Here is a 17,819-nt window from a genome sequence, read left to right as displayed (position 1 = left end):
CAACTCTTCTTCTAATACACCTTCATAATACTCACCCTGCTTCAACGCTCAGGCGCCACCTGCGCCACCTTCCGTTCTCCTTCGACGTATCCCGTCTCTCTACATCCCCAAGCCAAAGCGGCAGTCCGAACCGCCGCCTCCTAGCAGATTCTTACCCAAAACAACCCCGATCTGTCGATCTCTCGCACGACCTGGACTTGATCGGCTTCTCTCCGACCGCTCAACCTGCCTTCCCCGCAGGACCCCCTTAGATAGTCTACGGAATGTGGACTCTTCCCCAGATTCACCCCCGCAGAGCCACAAGCTTACCCTCCCACCAGCCCCTTGTATCAAGGTAAAGGGCTCTAAAAATTTCCTTTTTCCATTTTTCCTTTTACCCATATACTACTCGGACCCTATTTTCCCCACATTAGCTAAAATAGCACCAGTAGTACCCTTGACTTTCTCCCCGCATCATCTTGTCCTACCGGCGCTCATTTATGCCGGATCCGTCGATCACCTCGGGACACTGCGAGGATTGGCTGATTCGGGACCTGACTCGGCTGAAGATGAGCCTGAGTCGCATTGCGTCGGTTGTGTACAAAAGGGGTTGAGGACCCAGTGCGGGGGTGGGTTTTGATTTGTATAGCACGTCTTTCTCTGTTAAGGTTGATTCAAATTACGATGGTGCAGCTCGATATTTACGGTCGTGGCAGGCCGTTGCGTATGGCGATTATGTTTACGTGCCAATTGGCGTTTATTTTCTTTGGTAGGCCTCGCTATCTCTAGCGTTCTTGTCAGTTTCTTCGAGCTCACTGGGATAGGCTACGATCAAGGAGTTTTCTCTGGAATCGTGGGAAATGATGACTTTCTGAGTGTGGTGAATCACCCCAGTGCAGGGATTCTGGGCATTATTGTCTCTATATACAATTTGGGCTGCTTCACGGGAACTATTGTTTCATTCATCACGGGCGATCGCCTCGGTCCGCGAAAGTCGATGTGGTTTGCCATGGTCTGGATCATTGTAAGTCGAGACCCAAACGTCCACCGTTGAAGGAATTAATCGTGTTTCTGCATAGGTTGGAGCTACTCTTCAGACGACTGCATTCTCAAGGGCACAGCTGCTCGTGGCCCGCTTCATCACCGGCATCGGAACTGGTATTGAGACGACCACCGTACCCGTATACCAATCCGAGTTGTGTGAGGCCAAGAAGCGCGGTAAGTATGTCTGCAGTGAACCACTGTTTGTCGGCGTCGGTATCGTGATTGCATACTGGTTCGACTACGGTATGAGCTATGTACCCGGTGCGATCAACTGGCGGCTGCCGATTGCATGCCAGATGATCTTTGCGATCATGGTGATTGGACTTGTATTTGGGTGAGTGTCCCTTTCCCTGAAGTCTCTACTCTGAGAGGACTTGGTGTGCTGAACGCAGGATTGCGTAGTCTCCCAGAAAGTCCTCGCTGGCTCTATCGCCACGGCCGGCCCGACGAAGCGCTGCAAGTTCTTTGCGATGTCTACGATAGGGCGCCCGACGACCCGAAGGTTGTGTCCGAATCATCGGGAATACTGGAGGCGATCGAACTGGAGACGCTGCATGGCGAATACAAGTGGTCCCAGATTCTCAAACGGGATGAGGTCCAGACAGGCAGGCGAGTGTTGCTGGCCTACGGCATCCAATTTATGAATCAGATGGGAGGTATCAACTTGGTCGTGGTGAGTGCGGTTCTTCGTATTCTTTGTATTCCTTGCTGGAAAGTATCTAACGCGGTCCAGTACTATGTCACTTCGGTACTGCAGTATAATGTCGGTCTCGACCGGAGACTAAGTCTTCTACTTGGAGGCGTGATCCAGGTCATGTTTGTGATCGGTATGCCCGTCGATGGCCTCCTGCCAATGCCCCCACTGATGTCTCTTAGGATCCTTCTATCCGACCTTCTTTTCCGATCGATTCGGCCGTCGAAACCCCATGATGTGGGGTTCGTTCGGCCTATCCATCTCTATGATGATGATCGCTATTCTGCTTTCGTTCAAGGGTCGGTACCAAACAGGGCTCGCTATTCACCATTCGTGATTGCTTACTGGCGGTTCTCTACAGGAACATCCGTTGAAAAGCCCACGGCTTCGGCTTCGGTCGCCTTTTTCTTCCTTTTCATGCTCATCTTCGGCGCTTCGGTCAACTGTATCCCGTGGGTATACGGTCCGGAGATTCTCCCACTGCATGTTCGCGCTAAGGGGTGGGTCAAACTTGTCTACATGCTTCTGGGCAGATCATACTGATGTTGGTCTGAAGACAAGCAATCGGCATCTCGGCAAACTGGCTCTGGAACTTCTTTGTGGTGATGATCACCCCGACTCTGATCGAGAATCTCGCCTGGAAGGGATATCTGATCTTCATGTGTCTCAACATGGTGTTTGTTCCGGTATGAACAGCTTTCCCCCCTACGTCTGGACTCCACATTAAACAGCGCTAATGGCCCCGTAGATCGTTTACTTCTTCTACCCCGAGACTGCGAACCTGACCCTGGAGGAGATCGACTTCCTCTTCACGGATCGTGCAAGACATCCCTCCTTGGGATCACGTGCTGGAGAAGGGATCAAAATGGGTGATGGGGCGGATAATGGGAGAAGTGTTAGTCCGGGTGAGACCAAGGGTCACGTTGAGGAGAAAGAGTGAGGCAGCACGGAGCACGGCATGTCAGTAAAGTACAGTACGTACCTCTCAGCCCAGCCCAATCCACCAACGCAAAGCCATCCACGGACGGTGTCCTGCCATTGGCCAATCACCTGCAGCAGCGTGGGATCCACTTGTCACGTCCCCGTAATGTAACGGTCACCCGGAAGTGCCCTCTAAGCTTGTGTATCACTGTCCGGTACGGTAACCTCCGCATTGCGGATGGATCCTCCGATCACCTCGCCTCAGATCGCTCGCAGCCCTCTTTCGCGCGCGCCCTCTTTCCGTTCTTTCCTTTCTTTCCTTCCTCCCTCTTCCCTAAACTCTTATCTTTTCCCTTTGCCTTACCTCCCACACCCCCCCCCCTTCTGTCCTATCATCACTCGGACTTCTCTTTTCTCTTCCTACCTTCCCTCTCGTATACTCCGTCTATACTCGTGATCTACAGGTGGTTGAAGCTTATGGTGTGTAGCTCACTTAACCATACAGAACAGTTCCCTTCCTCTTTGTCGCTCCGACAATCATAATGTGCCCAATGATCCTCAATCGCGCCTCCGATGGCCCCGCCATGGTCCTCTCCTCTTCCCAAGAACACGCCTTCGCTCAGTTCCCTTCTCAGTCCGCGCTGGATGGGCCCGGCAGCTTCCATAGCTACCCTGCAAGCCCCAGCTCCGTCTTCGCAAGCAATGGCTCGGCCCAGCCTGCTCCGAGCTTGAACTTCGCGCCTGCTCCTCCCGTGCCCAAGTTTTCCCGTAAGAGGTCGCGTGACGAAGCTGCCTTCGAAGAGGCTTCTGGCCTGAAAGTCTTCTCCGAGCCGGCGCCTCCCCCGGCGCCAGAAGAGGAGCCCATCTATGGGGAAGGAATGGTGTTGCTGAACCCCAGCACTGGTATGGCAATCTCTGCAGACAGTCAGACTGGCACATGGTACGAAGAACAGGCCGAGTCGCAACAGACCACGGCGGCTGCGGACTCCTCGAGCTCGTTTGCGCTGCAGTCTGATGCCGCGGACATTAGCCGCAAGTCACAACGGCTAGATAAATCTGCTCCGGGCCTGGACGATATTGCGCTTTGCTCAATTCAGCAGCGCCTGAACGGCCCCGAGGCCGACCAGCACCGCACTCTCAACGCTGGACCTGCACCTCCCGCTGAGCCACTCATTGACGATGCCACCCGCCTCCTCGGCATCAGCTGGCAGCGTATTGATACCGATGGCGATATGGCACCGGCTGTCCGTGGTTGGACCAAGTATATTGACAACCAATACTCGGACTATCTGCGCGACTCGCAGATACTCATAAAAAGCCGCGCCCTCAATGCCTACCTCGTTGCAGCAATGCCCACCAATGCGTTCTCGCCCGCCTTCTATCTTTTTAGCGACGACCTTACCCAAGCTCAGCTCGTGGCATCTTCGTGGGAAGCATGCTTGCACAATCTGCGCAGCACCCCAATCATCTTCGAGGGCAGCGGTCCTCTCGTCGCCTCATCTCGATCCAACAGTCCTCCAGCAACCACCCCCTTCAGCGCTGTAGAAGGTGGCGTACCGCTTCTTCAACAAGCCATGTCAAACAATGCTCCATCCAGGAATGACATGGGAATGGGACTAAACGGAGGCGTCGAAATGGGAATGGAGATCGACTCGTAAAACCGAGGATCCATACCCTTTATAATTCAATCGAGAATTGAAAACCACCGATTGAGCGACCCTGACCTCGCCAACAACGCGACCGCCGCCCGATCGACTTCAATTGTTTTGTGTTTCTGATAGTTTACTGGATTTAGCTCGGCAACTCACTAGCGCCTAACTTGACCAGTTCGGCAACCCGCTCCAGTTCTCGCCTTAGGAAGGCGAATTGGGTTATGGTGGTTATATGATATACCGGGGGTTATGGACTCTGGCGTAAATGGAGTTCTGTTCGCCTGTCATATTGGCTTGGTGTCTATCTTATCTTATTTATGACTTGGAATGAAAAGAAATGCCATGGACTATTCAATTTCGAAATTATGAACTCCAAAATCATCTTCAAATCACTGAAAAAGGCTAATGTCCAAAGTTATTAAACCTCCATCTGCTGGGAGAGCTGTAAGTGCCATCGCCAGGTGAATTGTCAAGACTCGGCCCTGGCCCCGACCCCGACCCCGACCCCGCACCTCAACTCGCACCTCAACTCGCATGTCAACTCACCTGCAAGGTCTACACCGCCACAGAACAGAATACGAGCAGTCCATCTGTCTTGTGGATACATAATGTCCGAGGGTATTCTGGGCGCAAGCGAACAAAGTTATTTTAGGGTGCACGCTTACTGGTAAGATAACCAAATCTAAAGTCATAATATCGGTGCTGCGCTACTGCTCAAGTGTAGATTTCGGAACGTTCTCGCGACATCACAAGTGGAAAGTCCGTACCCAAAGGTACCTAAGGTACCTAGGAATGTTTCAATGATCTGAAGGTGCTTTCATATCTTGAGGGGCTAGTTTGCCGGTCGTGAGCGCAGGGGACAAAGCTGGACAGATAGCCAGTCCTTGCAGAGTACTCAAGACCGGCTTGAATGCCAAAGTAAACCCGTAGGAGGACAATCGGCTTTCCAGATATTCCTGCTAGTCTTTATTATATACTAGATAATAAAGAGCCGAGACTAATCGGTTGTGTTCGGAACAAACCCTGTATGAGACTATTCCGAGCATCCATTCCAATCTGCTCCGATGCGATCGACACCGCGAGCTCGACCTCTCCCACAGTCTTGAGGCTTCCTTCTGTATAGATTGACCCGTAGTATCAATCCCATTGATAGGCTAGCATCTGTATCGAGTTACATACTCGATCGGCCCATTGATTCGATTGTCTGCTTGCCAGAAGGATAAATTGGCTCCAGCCCGGTGTTACCTTCCCCAGGTGCTACACGGGGTATCAAGACACCATCAATAGTACCAGAATCCGAAGATCCGCAGTCCTAGTAGTAAATACTTCGCACCGTGCCCCAAAGAACGGAGAAAAGAGACGTCCACTGTATCGAGCGCCTCTGGTAAGATGAAGTCACACGCATCGATAACAAAGTTTGTACTGTGGCCAGTCGCGAGCCAGTCTCGTCAAACAGCTCGGATCATATTGTCGGCCCTCTGTTGAGACCCAGGAGAACTTGTAGGACATCGAAATGCCCTGCGGCCATTGTTAGATCGAATTGACTTTGAGTGTTCTTCAAATGCAGTTGTACTTGTTTAGAAGCTGTTCCAGGCAGAGGCTTAGTGGCTTGGGACCACGGATTCAAGTCCGCAATGTTGAAATGAAACTATTCGTAGTTTACCCTGATAGTTTCATAATTAGTCTAAGTAATTTTAGATGTGAAAACGGCCCTATGCCCAGGTATACCCAGTGGGACAAGCAGCCACCCAATAAGGCCCGTCACATGACAACCCACGATGAGCTGTAACATTGACCTCATGCTCACAAGACACCCAGGAATCAATACATCGTGCTGTCATCATTCGCACGGCATTATGAACTCAACAGTACACACTAGCAGGAACAGAACGGAAGCAACCCTCCAAAAGTCTATTGGAATACTATTCAGACAACGAAGGGGAAGAAAAAACCCAATGAAAAGAGAACAGGTCCAAAGCAATCCGACACCAGAGCTCGTGCAAGTCTAACACCAAATCAATGTTCGTTGAAAAGTGGGGGGAAAAAAGGAAAAAGAGAGTAAGATAGTACAACAGCAAGACCACACTATGGTTCAAGTGTATTCAAATACATCACGGGAATGCGGTCGAGAAAGGAAGCCAGAGTCCTCCGGTTTGGGCGCAGCGCGAGGACTCCGGAAACAAGGGCCGGCCACCGGCTGGATTTCCTGCATTCGCTGGTCCCGGCCCGTGAACGAAAAAAAAAAAAAAAAAAAAAAAGTGTGTAGAACCGTGCTTCAGCACTCCAATTAGAGTTCGAAGTCGTCGAACAACCATCTGGAAGCACCAACATCTATTTCTTGAGAATTATGGCGCCTTCCAAAAATCAACGTATTTAAGCGTTGCCAGAGGCGGCACCACCCAACATCCCCTTGACCTGGCTAACTCGCTCCGGGGCGTAGCTGGGGGCCATGGCGCCAACGAAGAGGAAGAAGACCAGAGCAGCAGCACCGAAGATGACGAACTTGCGCTGGGCGGGCTTGGCGTTGCCGTATTCGGCCCAAGCGCGTCCGGCCTTGTTGGTGTACTCGCGCATCATGTCACCGCCAAGCTTGTAGTAGACAAGGCCGACGAGGGCAACGGAGTAACCGAAGAACTGGAGGGGGAGACCGGGGTGTTCCAAAGCATCATGGAGGCAGCAACCAGGAGAATATCCTTCAGGACACCACAAAGGGTCATGACCAGAGAGGAGGTCTTGCCGATGAGGAAGACAACGGAGACGTTCAGCAGGAAAGCAACCATGGCGTTGGCAAGGAGAACCCAGACACCGACACCGTAGATGTGGTCCATGGTGACGCGGGGAAACTCCAGGAACAGGGCAACGGCACCGTTCATGACAGCGCAGACGGGAGCGAAGTAGTACAGGGAAACCATGGGGTCCATCTTGTACTCAGCAGAGCTGAGCAGGCGCTGAACCATGACCAGGCGGGTGGCCTCGAAGACGATACCACCGAGCTGGAACAGGAAACCGACCATGACGAATTTGATCTCACCGAACGAGGCAATAATGACACCAATGACAATGATCGACACGTTCGCGAGGGTCTTGTAGTTGACGGGAGCCATGCCCATGCCCCAGGTAGCGAGGAGGACAGCAACGGGGGTGGTAGCCTACAAATCGTTAGCGACGCTCGAGCTACCCGAGAAAAGGCGCAAGAAACATACCTTCAGCATCTGGATGAAGGCCACACTCAGGTACAAGTAGGTCATGTTACCGCAGATTAAGGACAGACTGAACATGAGACCGATGGGGACAATCGCACGCAGGTAGACACGGCCGGTCATCTTGACGGACTTGCGGCCATCAAGGACGGTGGTGCAGCGAGCCAGCAGCTGGGTCATGATCGTCGCGAAAGTCAAGTGCCATGTTGTGAGGATGATGGGGAAACGGAAGTTGGCGTAGTCGAGGAGATGCTTGTTGAAGAGAATAACACTGGAGCTCAGAGTGATCCAGACACTATCGGGGGTTATGGGTATCAGCCAATCTGCCTCGTATCTGACCAGGTTCAAATCTCACCTCACGTAGACAACGGGGTGGAAAGCGGCCTTGGGAGCCTCCTTCTCAACAGCCGGGTTGACGGTGGGCAGCGCCTCGCGCGGGGTCTCGCCGGAAGCGCGGACTTTCTCGCCTTCGGACATGATGAAGCGTGTTTGATCGGAAAAGAACTGTTTCAATTCGAAAGGCCGGGACCGAGAAAGGCTTCCTTGGCTGAAGGCGGAGGAAGCCACGAGGGATAATTCTTTTTAATAAAGAATTATAGGCTGCAGAACACTATGTGTCTGGTTAACGAGTGACGAGGGAAGGAGTTGAGCAAACACGCGCAGGTGGAAAGAGTGAAGACGAAGATGAAGATGAAGATGAAGGTGAAGGGATGGAATGGGGTACGTACTTCGGGGGCGCACTGAGTACGGAGAAAGACCACAATGAAAACCAGAAAACCAGAAAATCAGAAAACCAACAGGCAGTTAGTTGTAAAATAAGAAGGTCTGGGATCCGATAACTCTGCAAGTGAAGCTGCAAACAGAGGAACAGAGTTGAAACGGAAAACGGGGTTGTGGACGGTAACTGTCAGGCTGTGACCGTTACCTACCTCGCTCAGGCCACCTGTACTCTTTCCTACGCTTAATGGGTGGATCCCCCAAGGGGATAAGGCTGGTAATACCAATACAAGTACTGGAGATACGGAGTACACCCCAATCAATCCACGGTCGCTCGTGGCGACTCCTATTTTTCCCTGAGCCTCACACCAATAACAGTTCTTCCTCATCGCTCCACCCGTCGCTCTCCGACTCTTAATTTCTCTTTATTTTTCACTATATTCGGACGTGTCCACGTATTCTGCGTGTCTGCTCCTACTGTTTACTGATGTTCTTCCCAATGCGGAGACACATGGGCCAATGTAACCTATCTACTGTGTCTGCCTGACTCGGGTTTGAGATAGAAACACCTGGCCGTCACCGTCCCAGGACGATCCAGATTAATCGACAGTTGACACTCACAGCATTACGCAAGCAGCTGTTGGCCAAGACCCACCGTGACCCGCGTTCAGCGTCCCGAGGAAGCGCATCTGGTCCCTTACGGGTGGAGAATGCGACGATCGTGGGAGGCTGTGTCTGACGCCATCGCCCCATTCAGGGACTCTTAGCGCCCTGGAAATGGGCAACATGGTCGGGGCCAACAGGGGGTGGCCAAAGCTGATACATGGTGGGGAGGTTTCGGTTAAGAGAAGCTTTTTTTTGTCGTCCGTCTAACCACCCTATGGATCTCAGGGACCAACTTTTGTGACAGCCAACTGCTGGTTCGAGAAGTCCTTCGGGCCATTTGTCGATCATTCCAAGAAAGATCGGTGCCTGCTGTTGTTCTCAGGGGATTTTCATCGTACTTCCTTGTTTGGGGAGGGACAATCAGTGGAACCCTCGCCTCCGTGCACATGTACCGAGTTCCCTTGAATCCTCGACACCGCTCGATCGAAGGACGATCCCCGACTGAGCGGTCCGAGAAGAGTCTGGGATTTTTGTTCCCCCGACATTCGGGAGAGATTCGGTGGCACTCAATACTCAATTGACAGCTTCTAGAAGCTCTATAATTCCCCAGGTGCTACACGGGCATCAAGACACCATCACCGTCACCGTCACCGTCACCATCACAATCACCATCACAATCACCATCACCATCACCGGCGCAATCGTAACCACCGTTGCGGCTACCCGCAACGTGCCAGGCGACATCGGTGGCGTCCCTAGCCCGTCGAACCGATCGGGGATCTACCCCCTTGTCCGCCGTTTCAATTATTGGACATGCAAATCAAAATGCTCCGAGATGGGCAAGGCGATAAGAGCATTCTTGATTTGTGCAAGGACCCTGAAACCAAGAACAAATAATAATGTACTGTAGGAATATTTTAGTAGGTTCGCGCGTGTCCGCTTGCGAACTGCACTCTGCCTTTCCTCTTTGGGATTGATAAGAGCAGACCAATCGACACGCCTACATGGTTTTGTGATAGATTCGATAGTTTAAAGGCCAGGGTCTGGCAAGTGGCGCCGTGACAGCGAATGAGGGGATCGATGAAGCCAGGAACCAAAAATAATATCGAGAAAAAAATTCATAATAATCATATCAAAAGTAAAAAGTAAAAAGTAAAAAGTAAAAAGGAGATGGCCAAAAGCGTACGTGTTCAGTTGTTTACACAGTAGTGGGGGCTTCTGTTCGCGGCCCCTGAGCCAGGACCAGGACCAGGACCACCATAGAAGACCCGAGCCAGTGGGGATGGCGCCTTGGACAATGTGTCCAGACTCCGATCGAGGTCTGAAGCAGACTGCTTTCATTTCAAGTAATCAAATCAGTACTAGTCCACCCGGCGTAAACCTGAAACAGACACTCATCCCCACTTCGACACCGCTCTCATGTAAGTACCGTTTACCCCTACCCACGGTTGAACCACTTTCCCTCTTCCTCCTTTATTATCTCTCTTCCTGCCCTCACCTGCAGTCTTCTTGCTGCTCCCGTTCTTCTTCTATGCTGAACATCGCCCGCAAGACTTTTAAACGCGTGCCTAGCTTTCAGGACCTTCTTCAAGGCAGGATGACCCATCCCGACATGTAAGGGAATCTACCCCTCCAGTCTGTTTGGCCTAACTGACTCAATTGTTCTAGTTCCGTTGACGTCCTCGTCATTGGCGCTGGCCCTACTGGTCTGGGTGCCGCTAAGCGTCTCAACCAGATCGTGAGTGCTGACCCTTGACCCTTACCCCGTGGAGGGGGAAAACAGACGCTCCCCCGGAAAAAAAGAAAAAAAAAATAGGGGGGCCGATGGAGGGGTACGGAGACAGTAAAGCTAACCAATTGTGCAGAATGGACCCTCTTGGTTGATTATCGACTCTAACGAGATCCCCGGTGGTCTCGCTTCCACTGATGTGACTCCTGAGGGCTTCGTAAGTTTTCTCCGGGAACGTTTGTTGTGGCTTACCCTGCCGCAACCCGCGTCAGAAGGGACAAAATATACTGACCTCCGCAACAGCTCTACGATGTCGGTGGCCACGTTATCTTCTCCCACTACAAGTACTTCGACGACTGCATCGACGAGGCCCTCCCCAGGGATGAGGACTGGTTCACTCACGAGCGTATCTCCTACGTTCGCTGCCAGAACGAATGGGTCCCCTACCCCTTCCAGAACAACATCTCCATGCTTCCCAAGGCCGAGCAGGTCAAGTGCATTGACGGCATGATCGATGCCGCTCTCGAGGCTCGCGTTGCCAACACCAAGCCCAAGGACTTCGACGAGTGGATCGTCCGCATGATGGGTACTGGTATTGCTGACCTCTTCATGCGCCCCTACAACTACAAGGTCTGGGCTGTCCCCACCACCAAGATGCAGTGCGCTTGGCTCGGTGAGCGTGTCGCCGCTCCCAACCTCAAGGCCGTTACCACCAACGTCATCCTGAACAAGACTGCCGGTAACTGGGGCCCCAACGCTACCTTCCGTTTCCCCGCCCGCGACGGTACCGGTGGTATCTGGATCGCTGTTGCCAACACCATTCCCAAGGAGAACACCCGCTTCGGTGAGCAGGGCAAGGTCGCCAAGGTCAACGCCAACAACAAGACCGTCACCCTCGTTGACGGCACCACCATCGGCTACCAGAAGCTGGTCTCCACCATGGCCGTCGACTTCCTGGCTGAGGCCATGGATGATAAGGAGCTCATGCCCCTCACCAAGCAGCTCTTCTACTCCTCTACCCACGTTGTCGGTGTTGGTATCCGTGGTGCCCGCCCCGACCGCATCGGTGACAAGTGCTGGCTGTACTTCCCCGAGGACAACTGCCCCTTCTACCGTGCCACCATCTTCTCCAACTACTCCCCCCACAACCAGCCTGAGGCCTCCAAGAAGCTTCCCACCCTGCAGCTCGCCGACGGCTCCAAGCCCAAGAGCACCGAGGCTAAGGAGGGTCCTTACTGGTCCATCATGCTGGAGGTTTCCGAATCTTCCATGAAGCCTGTTGATCACGGCAAGCTCCTTGCCGACTCCATCCAGGGTCTTGTCAACACCGGAATGCTCAACGCCGACGACGAGATCGTCTCCACCTATCACCGTTGCTTCGACCACGGCTACCCCACCCCCTCCCTGGAGCGTGAGGGTGCCCTCACCCAGATCCTGCCCAAGCTGCAGGAGAAGGGTATCTGGTCCCGTGGCCGCTTCGGCTCTTGGCGCTACGAGGTCGGCAACCAGGACCACTCCTTCATGCTGGGTGTGGAGGCTGTCGACAACATTGTCAACGGTGCCGTTGAGCTGACCCTCAACTACCCTGACTTCGTCAACGGTCGCAAGAATGAGGAGCGTCGTCTGGTGGATGGTGCCCAGGCCTTTGCCAAGAACAAGCAGTAGATAATTTTTGTCCTTTTCTTTATTACAATTTGCACGAGATCACACCGTCACGGGAAAAAAAAGATATACACACGAAGGGAGCATTTGAAGCGGCATCTGGGAGACCATCTTCGTTGGCGTTTCATGTGATTCTAAACACCCATACTACTACCCTTTTTTACACAATGTCTTCCCTTTCTTTCACCTAGAGTCGGTTTCACTGGAGGTCTACCTTTTCTCGATACACTTTTTTTTTTTTTTTTCCCTAGATTTGCTTGACTGCTTACTTTCTAATTTGACACCTGTTGACGAATCTCAAGACGCGCTATTAAATTGCTGAAACTTAATATTGAATTGGCATTGGTGGACTAAATTGAACATCCCGCTACCAACATATCAGAGCTATGGCCTTTCCAATGGCGCGGATGGATGCCTGAACTGCACAAGCCGGCAATTACCACCTGTGAACTTGATCACGGCAATTCCAAATTCACTGCTACCGTGCCTATCCCTGCGTGGTTACGTGGCTGCGTGAATACAATGCTCCACACGAATTGCCTCACAAGACCATTGTCTTGCCACCCAATCTCCAAAGCCAAGTTCCAACTCCAGATACACAAAAAGCAGGGTCGAGCCAAAGAAACAGTACCTGAAAGATTGGCCCCTGGACACATCGCCAAAACGATGCTAGCCAATCGTTTCAACGGCACCAGAAGACGCCGTAGTTTGGTTCATTTTGTCGAGTTACTGAAGTGGCGTCGATTGTGGGTCCAAAGCCAAGCATCTGGAACGCGCCGGTCTCTGAAATTGAGATTAATTTCAAATTTCACGTTCCTATAGATAGAAATAGATTACAGCCTTTTTTTTCTGGCTCCCACACCCTCCGTTGCTGGGTACAGCCGGGTCCGAACGCCGTTGGCTGGGTCTTGCCTTGATCACGCCGGATTTGGCAGTTGGTGGGGAGCTGGGGAGGTTGGAGAATGGGCTACGGAACCTCAACTGTGAAATTCGATTTGGTACAAGCTTATCGTGAAACTCTAATGTAACCGTTGAACCGCATCCTAATTTATGTTTTGCACGTGGGGTGTTGGATTCGAGGGACCGGGTTTGCCGAGTTCTGCGAGGGGATGTGCTTCGAGGGTATTTCCGCATTTGGGTGATAAGAGGGTTGTAGGGATGTCCGGTTTTGGAGGGGCAAGGCCGGAGATAGAGTATTCCTCAGCCTTGTTTCGAAGATAGTTGGCTTCGTGAAAATGCCTGTGTCATCGTTCTGCATGTTCTTCACTTCCTTGCTCATTATGCCATGTAGATGTATCCAAGCGGATAGGTATAGAACTCAGTCGTGGTTTGGCGGGACTCTTTTCCGGTGAAAGACTCAATGGTTATTCAAGGTTCTGAGCCATCGCCTCCACCTTCTCGGTAAGATAGTTCACTTGGTTCGTGAACTTGTTGACCACCACTAGTAGAGCCATATAATCTCTGTCCTTGTCTGCGTTTCTTGCCGCCTGTCTTTTCTCCATAATGGCAATGGTGCATTGTATGAGTATGAATGCGGAGAAAGCGTTCGCCACAACAGGGAAGTTGAGGAACGTCCATATTGACTTTATAATGGCTTGGATTCCCGTGCCTTGCCGCGTGGAGGGCTCGCTATCTTCTTTCGGAGCCGGGGCGGGCGACTCCGGGGCGGGCGACTGGTTCTCTTCTTCACTACCGGAGGTTTTCGCATTTTCGTCGTGAAGTGGCTTTCGCCGGATGGAATAATTATTGCGGCGGTGAAGCTCGGGGTTTTGCGGGGTTTGGTCTTCCATAGCGTCTATTGCGGAGTCTTGAAGTTGGGGTAGATATGTATAGAGCTTAAGAGCCCGATAATCATAAATGAAGTTTCCAAACCTAAGCATAAAATACTCCCCAAATGGAAGACAGTCAGGGTCTCTTGGGTATTTGAGTGTTATTTCCGCCCCTGTGGCGTAGATTGCACTGCCTTGCGTTGACACGTTGTCAAGGGCGATCTGCTCGCGTGGGGCACTTTGCAGCGGGGGCCGAACACTCTTAGGCTACCATTATTCCCATGATGGTTGATTTCAATTCGAGGGCTGTAGGACCAGACCTTACTTCTTTCTTTTTGTTGCCTATTTGTCGGCGAATATGATGGGATGCCCGAAAGTTTGCCTATGCGACATTTGAAAGGGCCTGTGTGACCTCGGTACTTCCACAATTATGTAGGAATTATAATCCAAGGCTTGATGCATCATGCGCAAAGGGTCATACTAAAAAGAATAACTACGTCATTAGCAGGGGTACTTCCCTTTCAATGTACCACAGGGTGGATGCCTCTATGTAAATGCCCAAGACACGTTTTAACGTTAATTGGCAGGACAAGAATCTAAAGGTTCTGAATGTTCATAGTATGTGGAGGTTAGCTTGGATATTTCAGAGACATCAAAGAGCATCATTGATTTCTCTTTAGGAACCAGTCATCTATGCAGGTCACTGATAGTCCCCAAGGCGCCTAGTATCATGCCTCGCTGATGGACTTTGAAAACTCTAGAGGTGATTAATCTGTTAATATTCCTACCCAATATTCTCATTGGGATCTTTGGGCTATAGGATTTGCTATATCACAATGCTAAATACTTATTCTTTGGATGGTGGTGAATCGAAAAGAAAAGCTAGCGAGCACAAGTGCTTATTCATGCGTAGTATAATATTGCAGCTTCATATCGAGCTCGACTAAATTGCAAGCTTCACGAATTACGGAAGGTGATAGATAAGCTTTGCGATCGACCAGTCTTGCTTCTTAGCCCTGGAGTGGTAGTTCCTACTATTGCTTTGTCTGTGCTTGGGGCTAGGCTTCCACCGATTTCTGCGGCATGTTCATGATATTCATAGACCTTATCCTAGGCCTATTAGGTATTACCGCGGGTGTTTTTCTCCCTGTTTGTCATCTTTTTTATTTCTTCTGTTTCCCTTCGGCGGGGTCATCGCATTCCTAATGTGGTGCTTTAAAGAGAACCTCATTGTTATGAACTCAAAGTTTTCTGGAGTACATGTTGTGCCTGGTCAGACCGTACTGGGAAATGGCTGGGGAACTTGAGTTAGCTATCGCGGAAACTGTCGGCAGTTTGGACTTGTCAGTTTTAGTTGATTGCAGGGAAATTCTGTTTGAATATTAATATCTTTCAGGTATTGTTTGTTATTGACTTTGTCGATATCGTGATATCGTGATATCGATGGGCCAATACCTCAGGGCGTGGTTATTCTTGCTGAGATTGAATAACTCAATGGAATGTGTGAATTTTTTGGAAAATTGAAATACTATAGGAAGTTTTCAAGGCTATCCGGGACAGAAATCTGCCTTGGTCTCACGACGAGGTTGATCATGATATCGCACGGAAAGCCGGCAAATCTGTTCATAGTACCAGGGAATGTTGTGTCACTAGACCAACTCAGCTCCAAGCAATGACGATTGTCAAACTGGTCGGGTCATGATTGCAATATCATCTGGCACTACACGTCATTTGTTTTTCTTTTCATAGGATAGGCATGACAATCGATGGTGATCCTTTTTCGGTGGCTTTCATTTTGACGGATGGTAATTGGGCGACTAGGCTCCGTCAAATTTTGTTCCACTCTAAGCTACTAATCTATCAAGCCCAGGTTCAAAGTTGCGGGGCCCATGTGTTTTAGCGTCACCGTACAGTTGTCAATTCCCTTGCTTCTATTATTATCGAGATAAACGCCCCTTACTGAGTTAAGGCGCAAATCTTGGCTGCAGCCTAGAGAGCTTCCGGGATAAGAAATGTCCGCAGCGAGAAGCTAAGCCAAGCCAAGCCAAGAAATACACAACTTTTCCTAGAGATACGAAATAAACGACAGGTGCACTTGTAGCACTATGAAGCGATGACGACGAGTTTGAAAATATTTGCAATTGCGGAGTAGTCAACGTCTTATGGAAAAACAGGGCGCATCGGGGACGCGTCAGTTTCTTGCCGAGTTTTAGGCCACATTTCCCCCTCCCGAAAACTATAGATAGCTTGGGTTCTCGTATCGATGTTTCAGCCCGAATTCAGGCTCATTTAGACTATTTTTGTAACTGCTATGAACTTGTAGGTACGTATTTGGAAACCGCCCGGTGTCAGACAGGGTTCATCCGGGGTGCAGTGTAAGGTGCAGGAGATGAAGAAATACCGCGCTATTGTATATTGACTTCCGCGCCTGGGGCGCGAGTATCTCGAAAACAGGAATTATAGACCCCTGCCACACCGCTTGAATAATGAAAGTTAGTCGTCACGATTAGTGTGCTCAGCATGCGTAGGACCACGCGTATCCCAGACTGCTCGGGCTGGCATTTGACCGTTGGATACCTATGCAGCACCTCGATCCGCGCCTGATTCCTCAAAGATCGAATCAGGCTCGACAGTTCCGAATTTCCATATGGCGTCCAGCGCGACGCTGGGCGAGGCCGTGTCGGCCAAGGCTGCCTCGTAAGACTCTGTAGACGCTAAACTTAGGCCCCGAAGTGGGACACTAGAGATTGTCAATTCGGAACAGGAATCGGGCGACAAGCGGAATTCCTGGGAGGCGGAATGCCGTGCATCATAACCTAAAGCTTCTGCCTCTGCGTGTCGACAATTTTCTGCGCGATGACCAAAGTCAATGACCGGATCGTCGGACTCCTTTGAGGTCACGGTAGATGGGACAGACCTGGCTTCTTCATCTCCTGAGGCCCCATACTGTACAGTTTCAGCTCACGCTGGGGGGTTTTCAAGGCCGTTTTGGCACCCAGCGACTCGCGAGACCGCCATGTTCGGTACTGCGGGAAAAGAGTGGATATCTGGTTCCTGGTAGCGGGAGACCTGTTTGGTTCAGGAGGTTGGTGGAGCGATGCGGTCATTGCGGCAACCAAAAAGGCATTGCGAGCTGTCAAAGAGCGCATTCCGCCTGGAGAAGAATCATGTCCAATACAGGATGAACCTCCGGTGGAGTCAGGCATGGTGGTGAAATCAACTTCGCCATTAGAGTCGGAAGAGGCACCGCTGTCCTCTGATAAGGAACTGGCAAAGGCGTGGCCATCGTCACTCTGACCTCGGTCTTCCAAGTGCAGTTGATTGAAGTCAGCAGGTAGCGTACGTAAGAAGGCACGCTGGAGGTGGCATTGGAGCTCCTCGTCGTTTAGCGCGATGACAGTGGGAGGCCGTCGAATCATAGGAACAAGGCCGGTATAGAGCCGCAGCCGTAGCCGTAGCAGTAGCAGGTCCAGGGTTAGTATCGTATAGCAGAGTAAATGGTTGCACAGTCTTAAGGATAGGACAGGGAGGATGTCGAAGTTCATGAGTCACCCTGGCGCGTTGGACAAAGGGCAGTAACGCCCCTTGAAGCAGGAGCTAAGGAAAGAGAAGAACGGACTGTCTCTTGTGTCTAGTTTACTACTCTACTCCTCTACTCTCGACTTTTCTATACGTATTAATAGCTATGCTCAGCCCCGACACTAAACCCGGCTACTAAGGAGCCTCCTGTTGATCCTTTCTGCCCCTCTCCTTCTCTCTCTCCATCAACTTCCCCCTTCAGACCATGTCTCCACTGTCATCACGATCGCCGCCTTAGTTTGTCGGCTCTCTTCATTCCCTTCTTTC

At 51.2% G+C, this 17,819-nt stretch overlaps 6 protein-coding genes across 6 annotated transcripts; 3 read left to right on the top strand and 3 right to left on the bottom strand.

Annotated features, from left to right (window-relative positions):
* Positions 1–976: 976 nt before the first annotated feature.
* On the top strand, positions 977–2,657 carry N7443_010436 (sugar transporter-like protein; the record flags this gene model as incomplete). The annotated part of the gene is made up of 8 exons (XM_056890492.1): positions 977–1,003; positions 1,059–1,357; positions 1,426–1,696; positions 1,757–1,850; positions 1,900–2,016; positions 2,079–2,217; positions 2,274–2,403; positions 2,466–2,657. 8 exons carry the CDS (start codon positions 977–979, stop codon positions 2,655–2,657), a joined length of 1,269 nt encoding a protein of 422 aa, XP_056736983.1.
* Positions 2,658–3,180: 523 nt separating this feature from the next.
* N7443_010435 (uncharacterized protein) lies at positions 3,181–4,296 on the top strand (the record flags this gene model as incomplete). The annotated part of the gene is made up of 1 exon (XM_056890491.1): positions 3,181–4,296. One exon carries the CDS (start codon positions 3,181–3,183, stop codon positions 4,294–4,296), a length of 1,116 nt encoding a protein of 371 aa, XP_056736982.1.
* Positions 4,297–6,663: 2,367 nt separating this feature from the next.
* Positions 6,664–7,967, bottom strand: glfB (uncharacterized protein; the record flags this gene model as incomplete). The annotated part of the gene is given in 4 exon segments (XM_056890490.1): positions 6,664–6,924; positions 6,939–7,439; positions 7,494–7,785; positions 7,846–7,967. 4 exon segments carry the CDS (start codon positions 7,965–7,967, stop codon positions 6,664–6,666), a joined length of 1,176 nt encoding a protein of 391 aa, XP_056736981.1.
* A 2,375-nt stretch (positions 7,968–10,342) lies between these two features.
* Positions 10,343–12,207, top strand: N7443_010433 (protoporphyrinogen/coproporphyrinogen oxidase; the record flags this gene model as incomplete). Its single annotated transcript, XM_056890489.1, has 4 exons — positions 10,343–10,427; positions 10,482–10,551; positions 10,679–10,759; positions 10,846–12,207. Exons 1-4 carry the CDS (start codon positions 10,345–10,347, stop codon positions 12,205–12,207), a joined length of 1,596 nt encoding a protein of 531 aa, XP_056736980.1. The 5' UTR covers positions 10,343–10,344.
* Positions 12,208–13,568: 1,361 nt separating this feature from the next.
* Positions 13,569–13,994, bottom strand: N7443_010432 (uncharacterized protein; the record flags this gene model as incomplete). The annotated part of the gene is made up of 1 exon (XM_056890488.1): positions 13,569–13,994. The coding sequence occupies one exon, from the start codon at positions 13,992–13,994 to the stop codon at positions 13,569–13,571; it is 426 nt and encodes a 141-aa protein (XP_056736979.1).
* Positions 13,995–16,550: 2,556 nt separating this feature from the next.
* Positions 16,551–17,392, bottom strand: N7443_010431 (CDC26 family anaphase-promoting complex subunit; the record flags this gene model as incomplete). Its single annotated transcript, XM_056890487.1, has 2 exons — positions 16,551–16,822; positions 16,891–17,392. The coding sequence occupies 2 exons, from the start codon at positions 17,390–17,392 to the stop codon at positions 16,551–16,553; spliced, it is 774 nt and encodes a 257-aa protein (XP_056736978.1).
* Between the last annotated feature and the right edge of the window lie 427 nt (positions 17,393–17,819).

The sequence above is a fragment of the Penicillium atrosanguineum genome (genome assembly GCF_028827265.1).
Source record: "Penicillium atrosanguineum strain IBT 20685 chromosome Unknown utg000008l_segment0_segment0, whole genome shotgun sequence".
In the NCBI taxonomy this organism is placed as follows: Eukaryota; Fungi; Ascomycota; class Eurotiomycetes; order Eurotiales; family Aspergillaceae; genus Penicillium; species Penicillium atrosanguineum.
The sequence above is the reverse complement of the archived record's forward strand: the minus strand, read 5'-3'. Positions and strand labels throughout refer to the sequence as shown.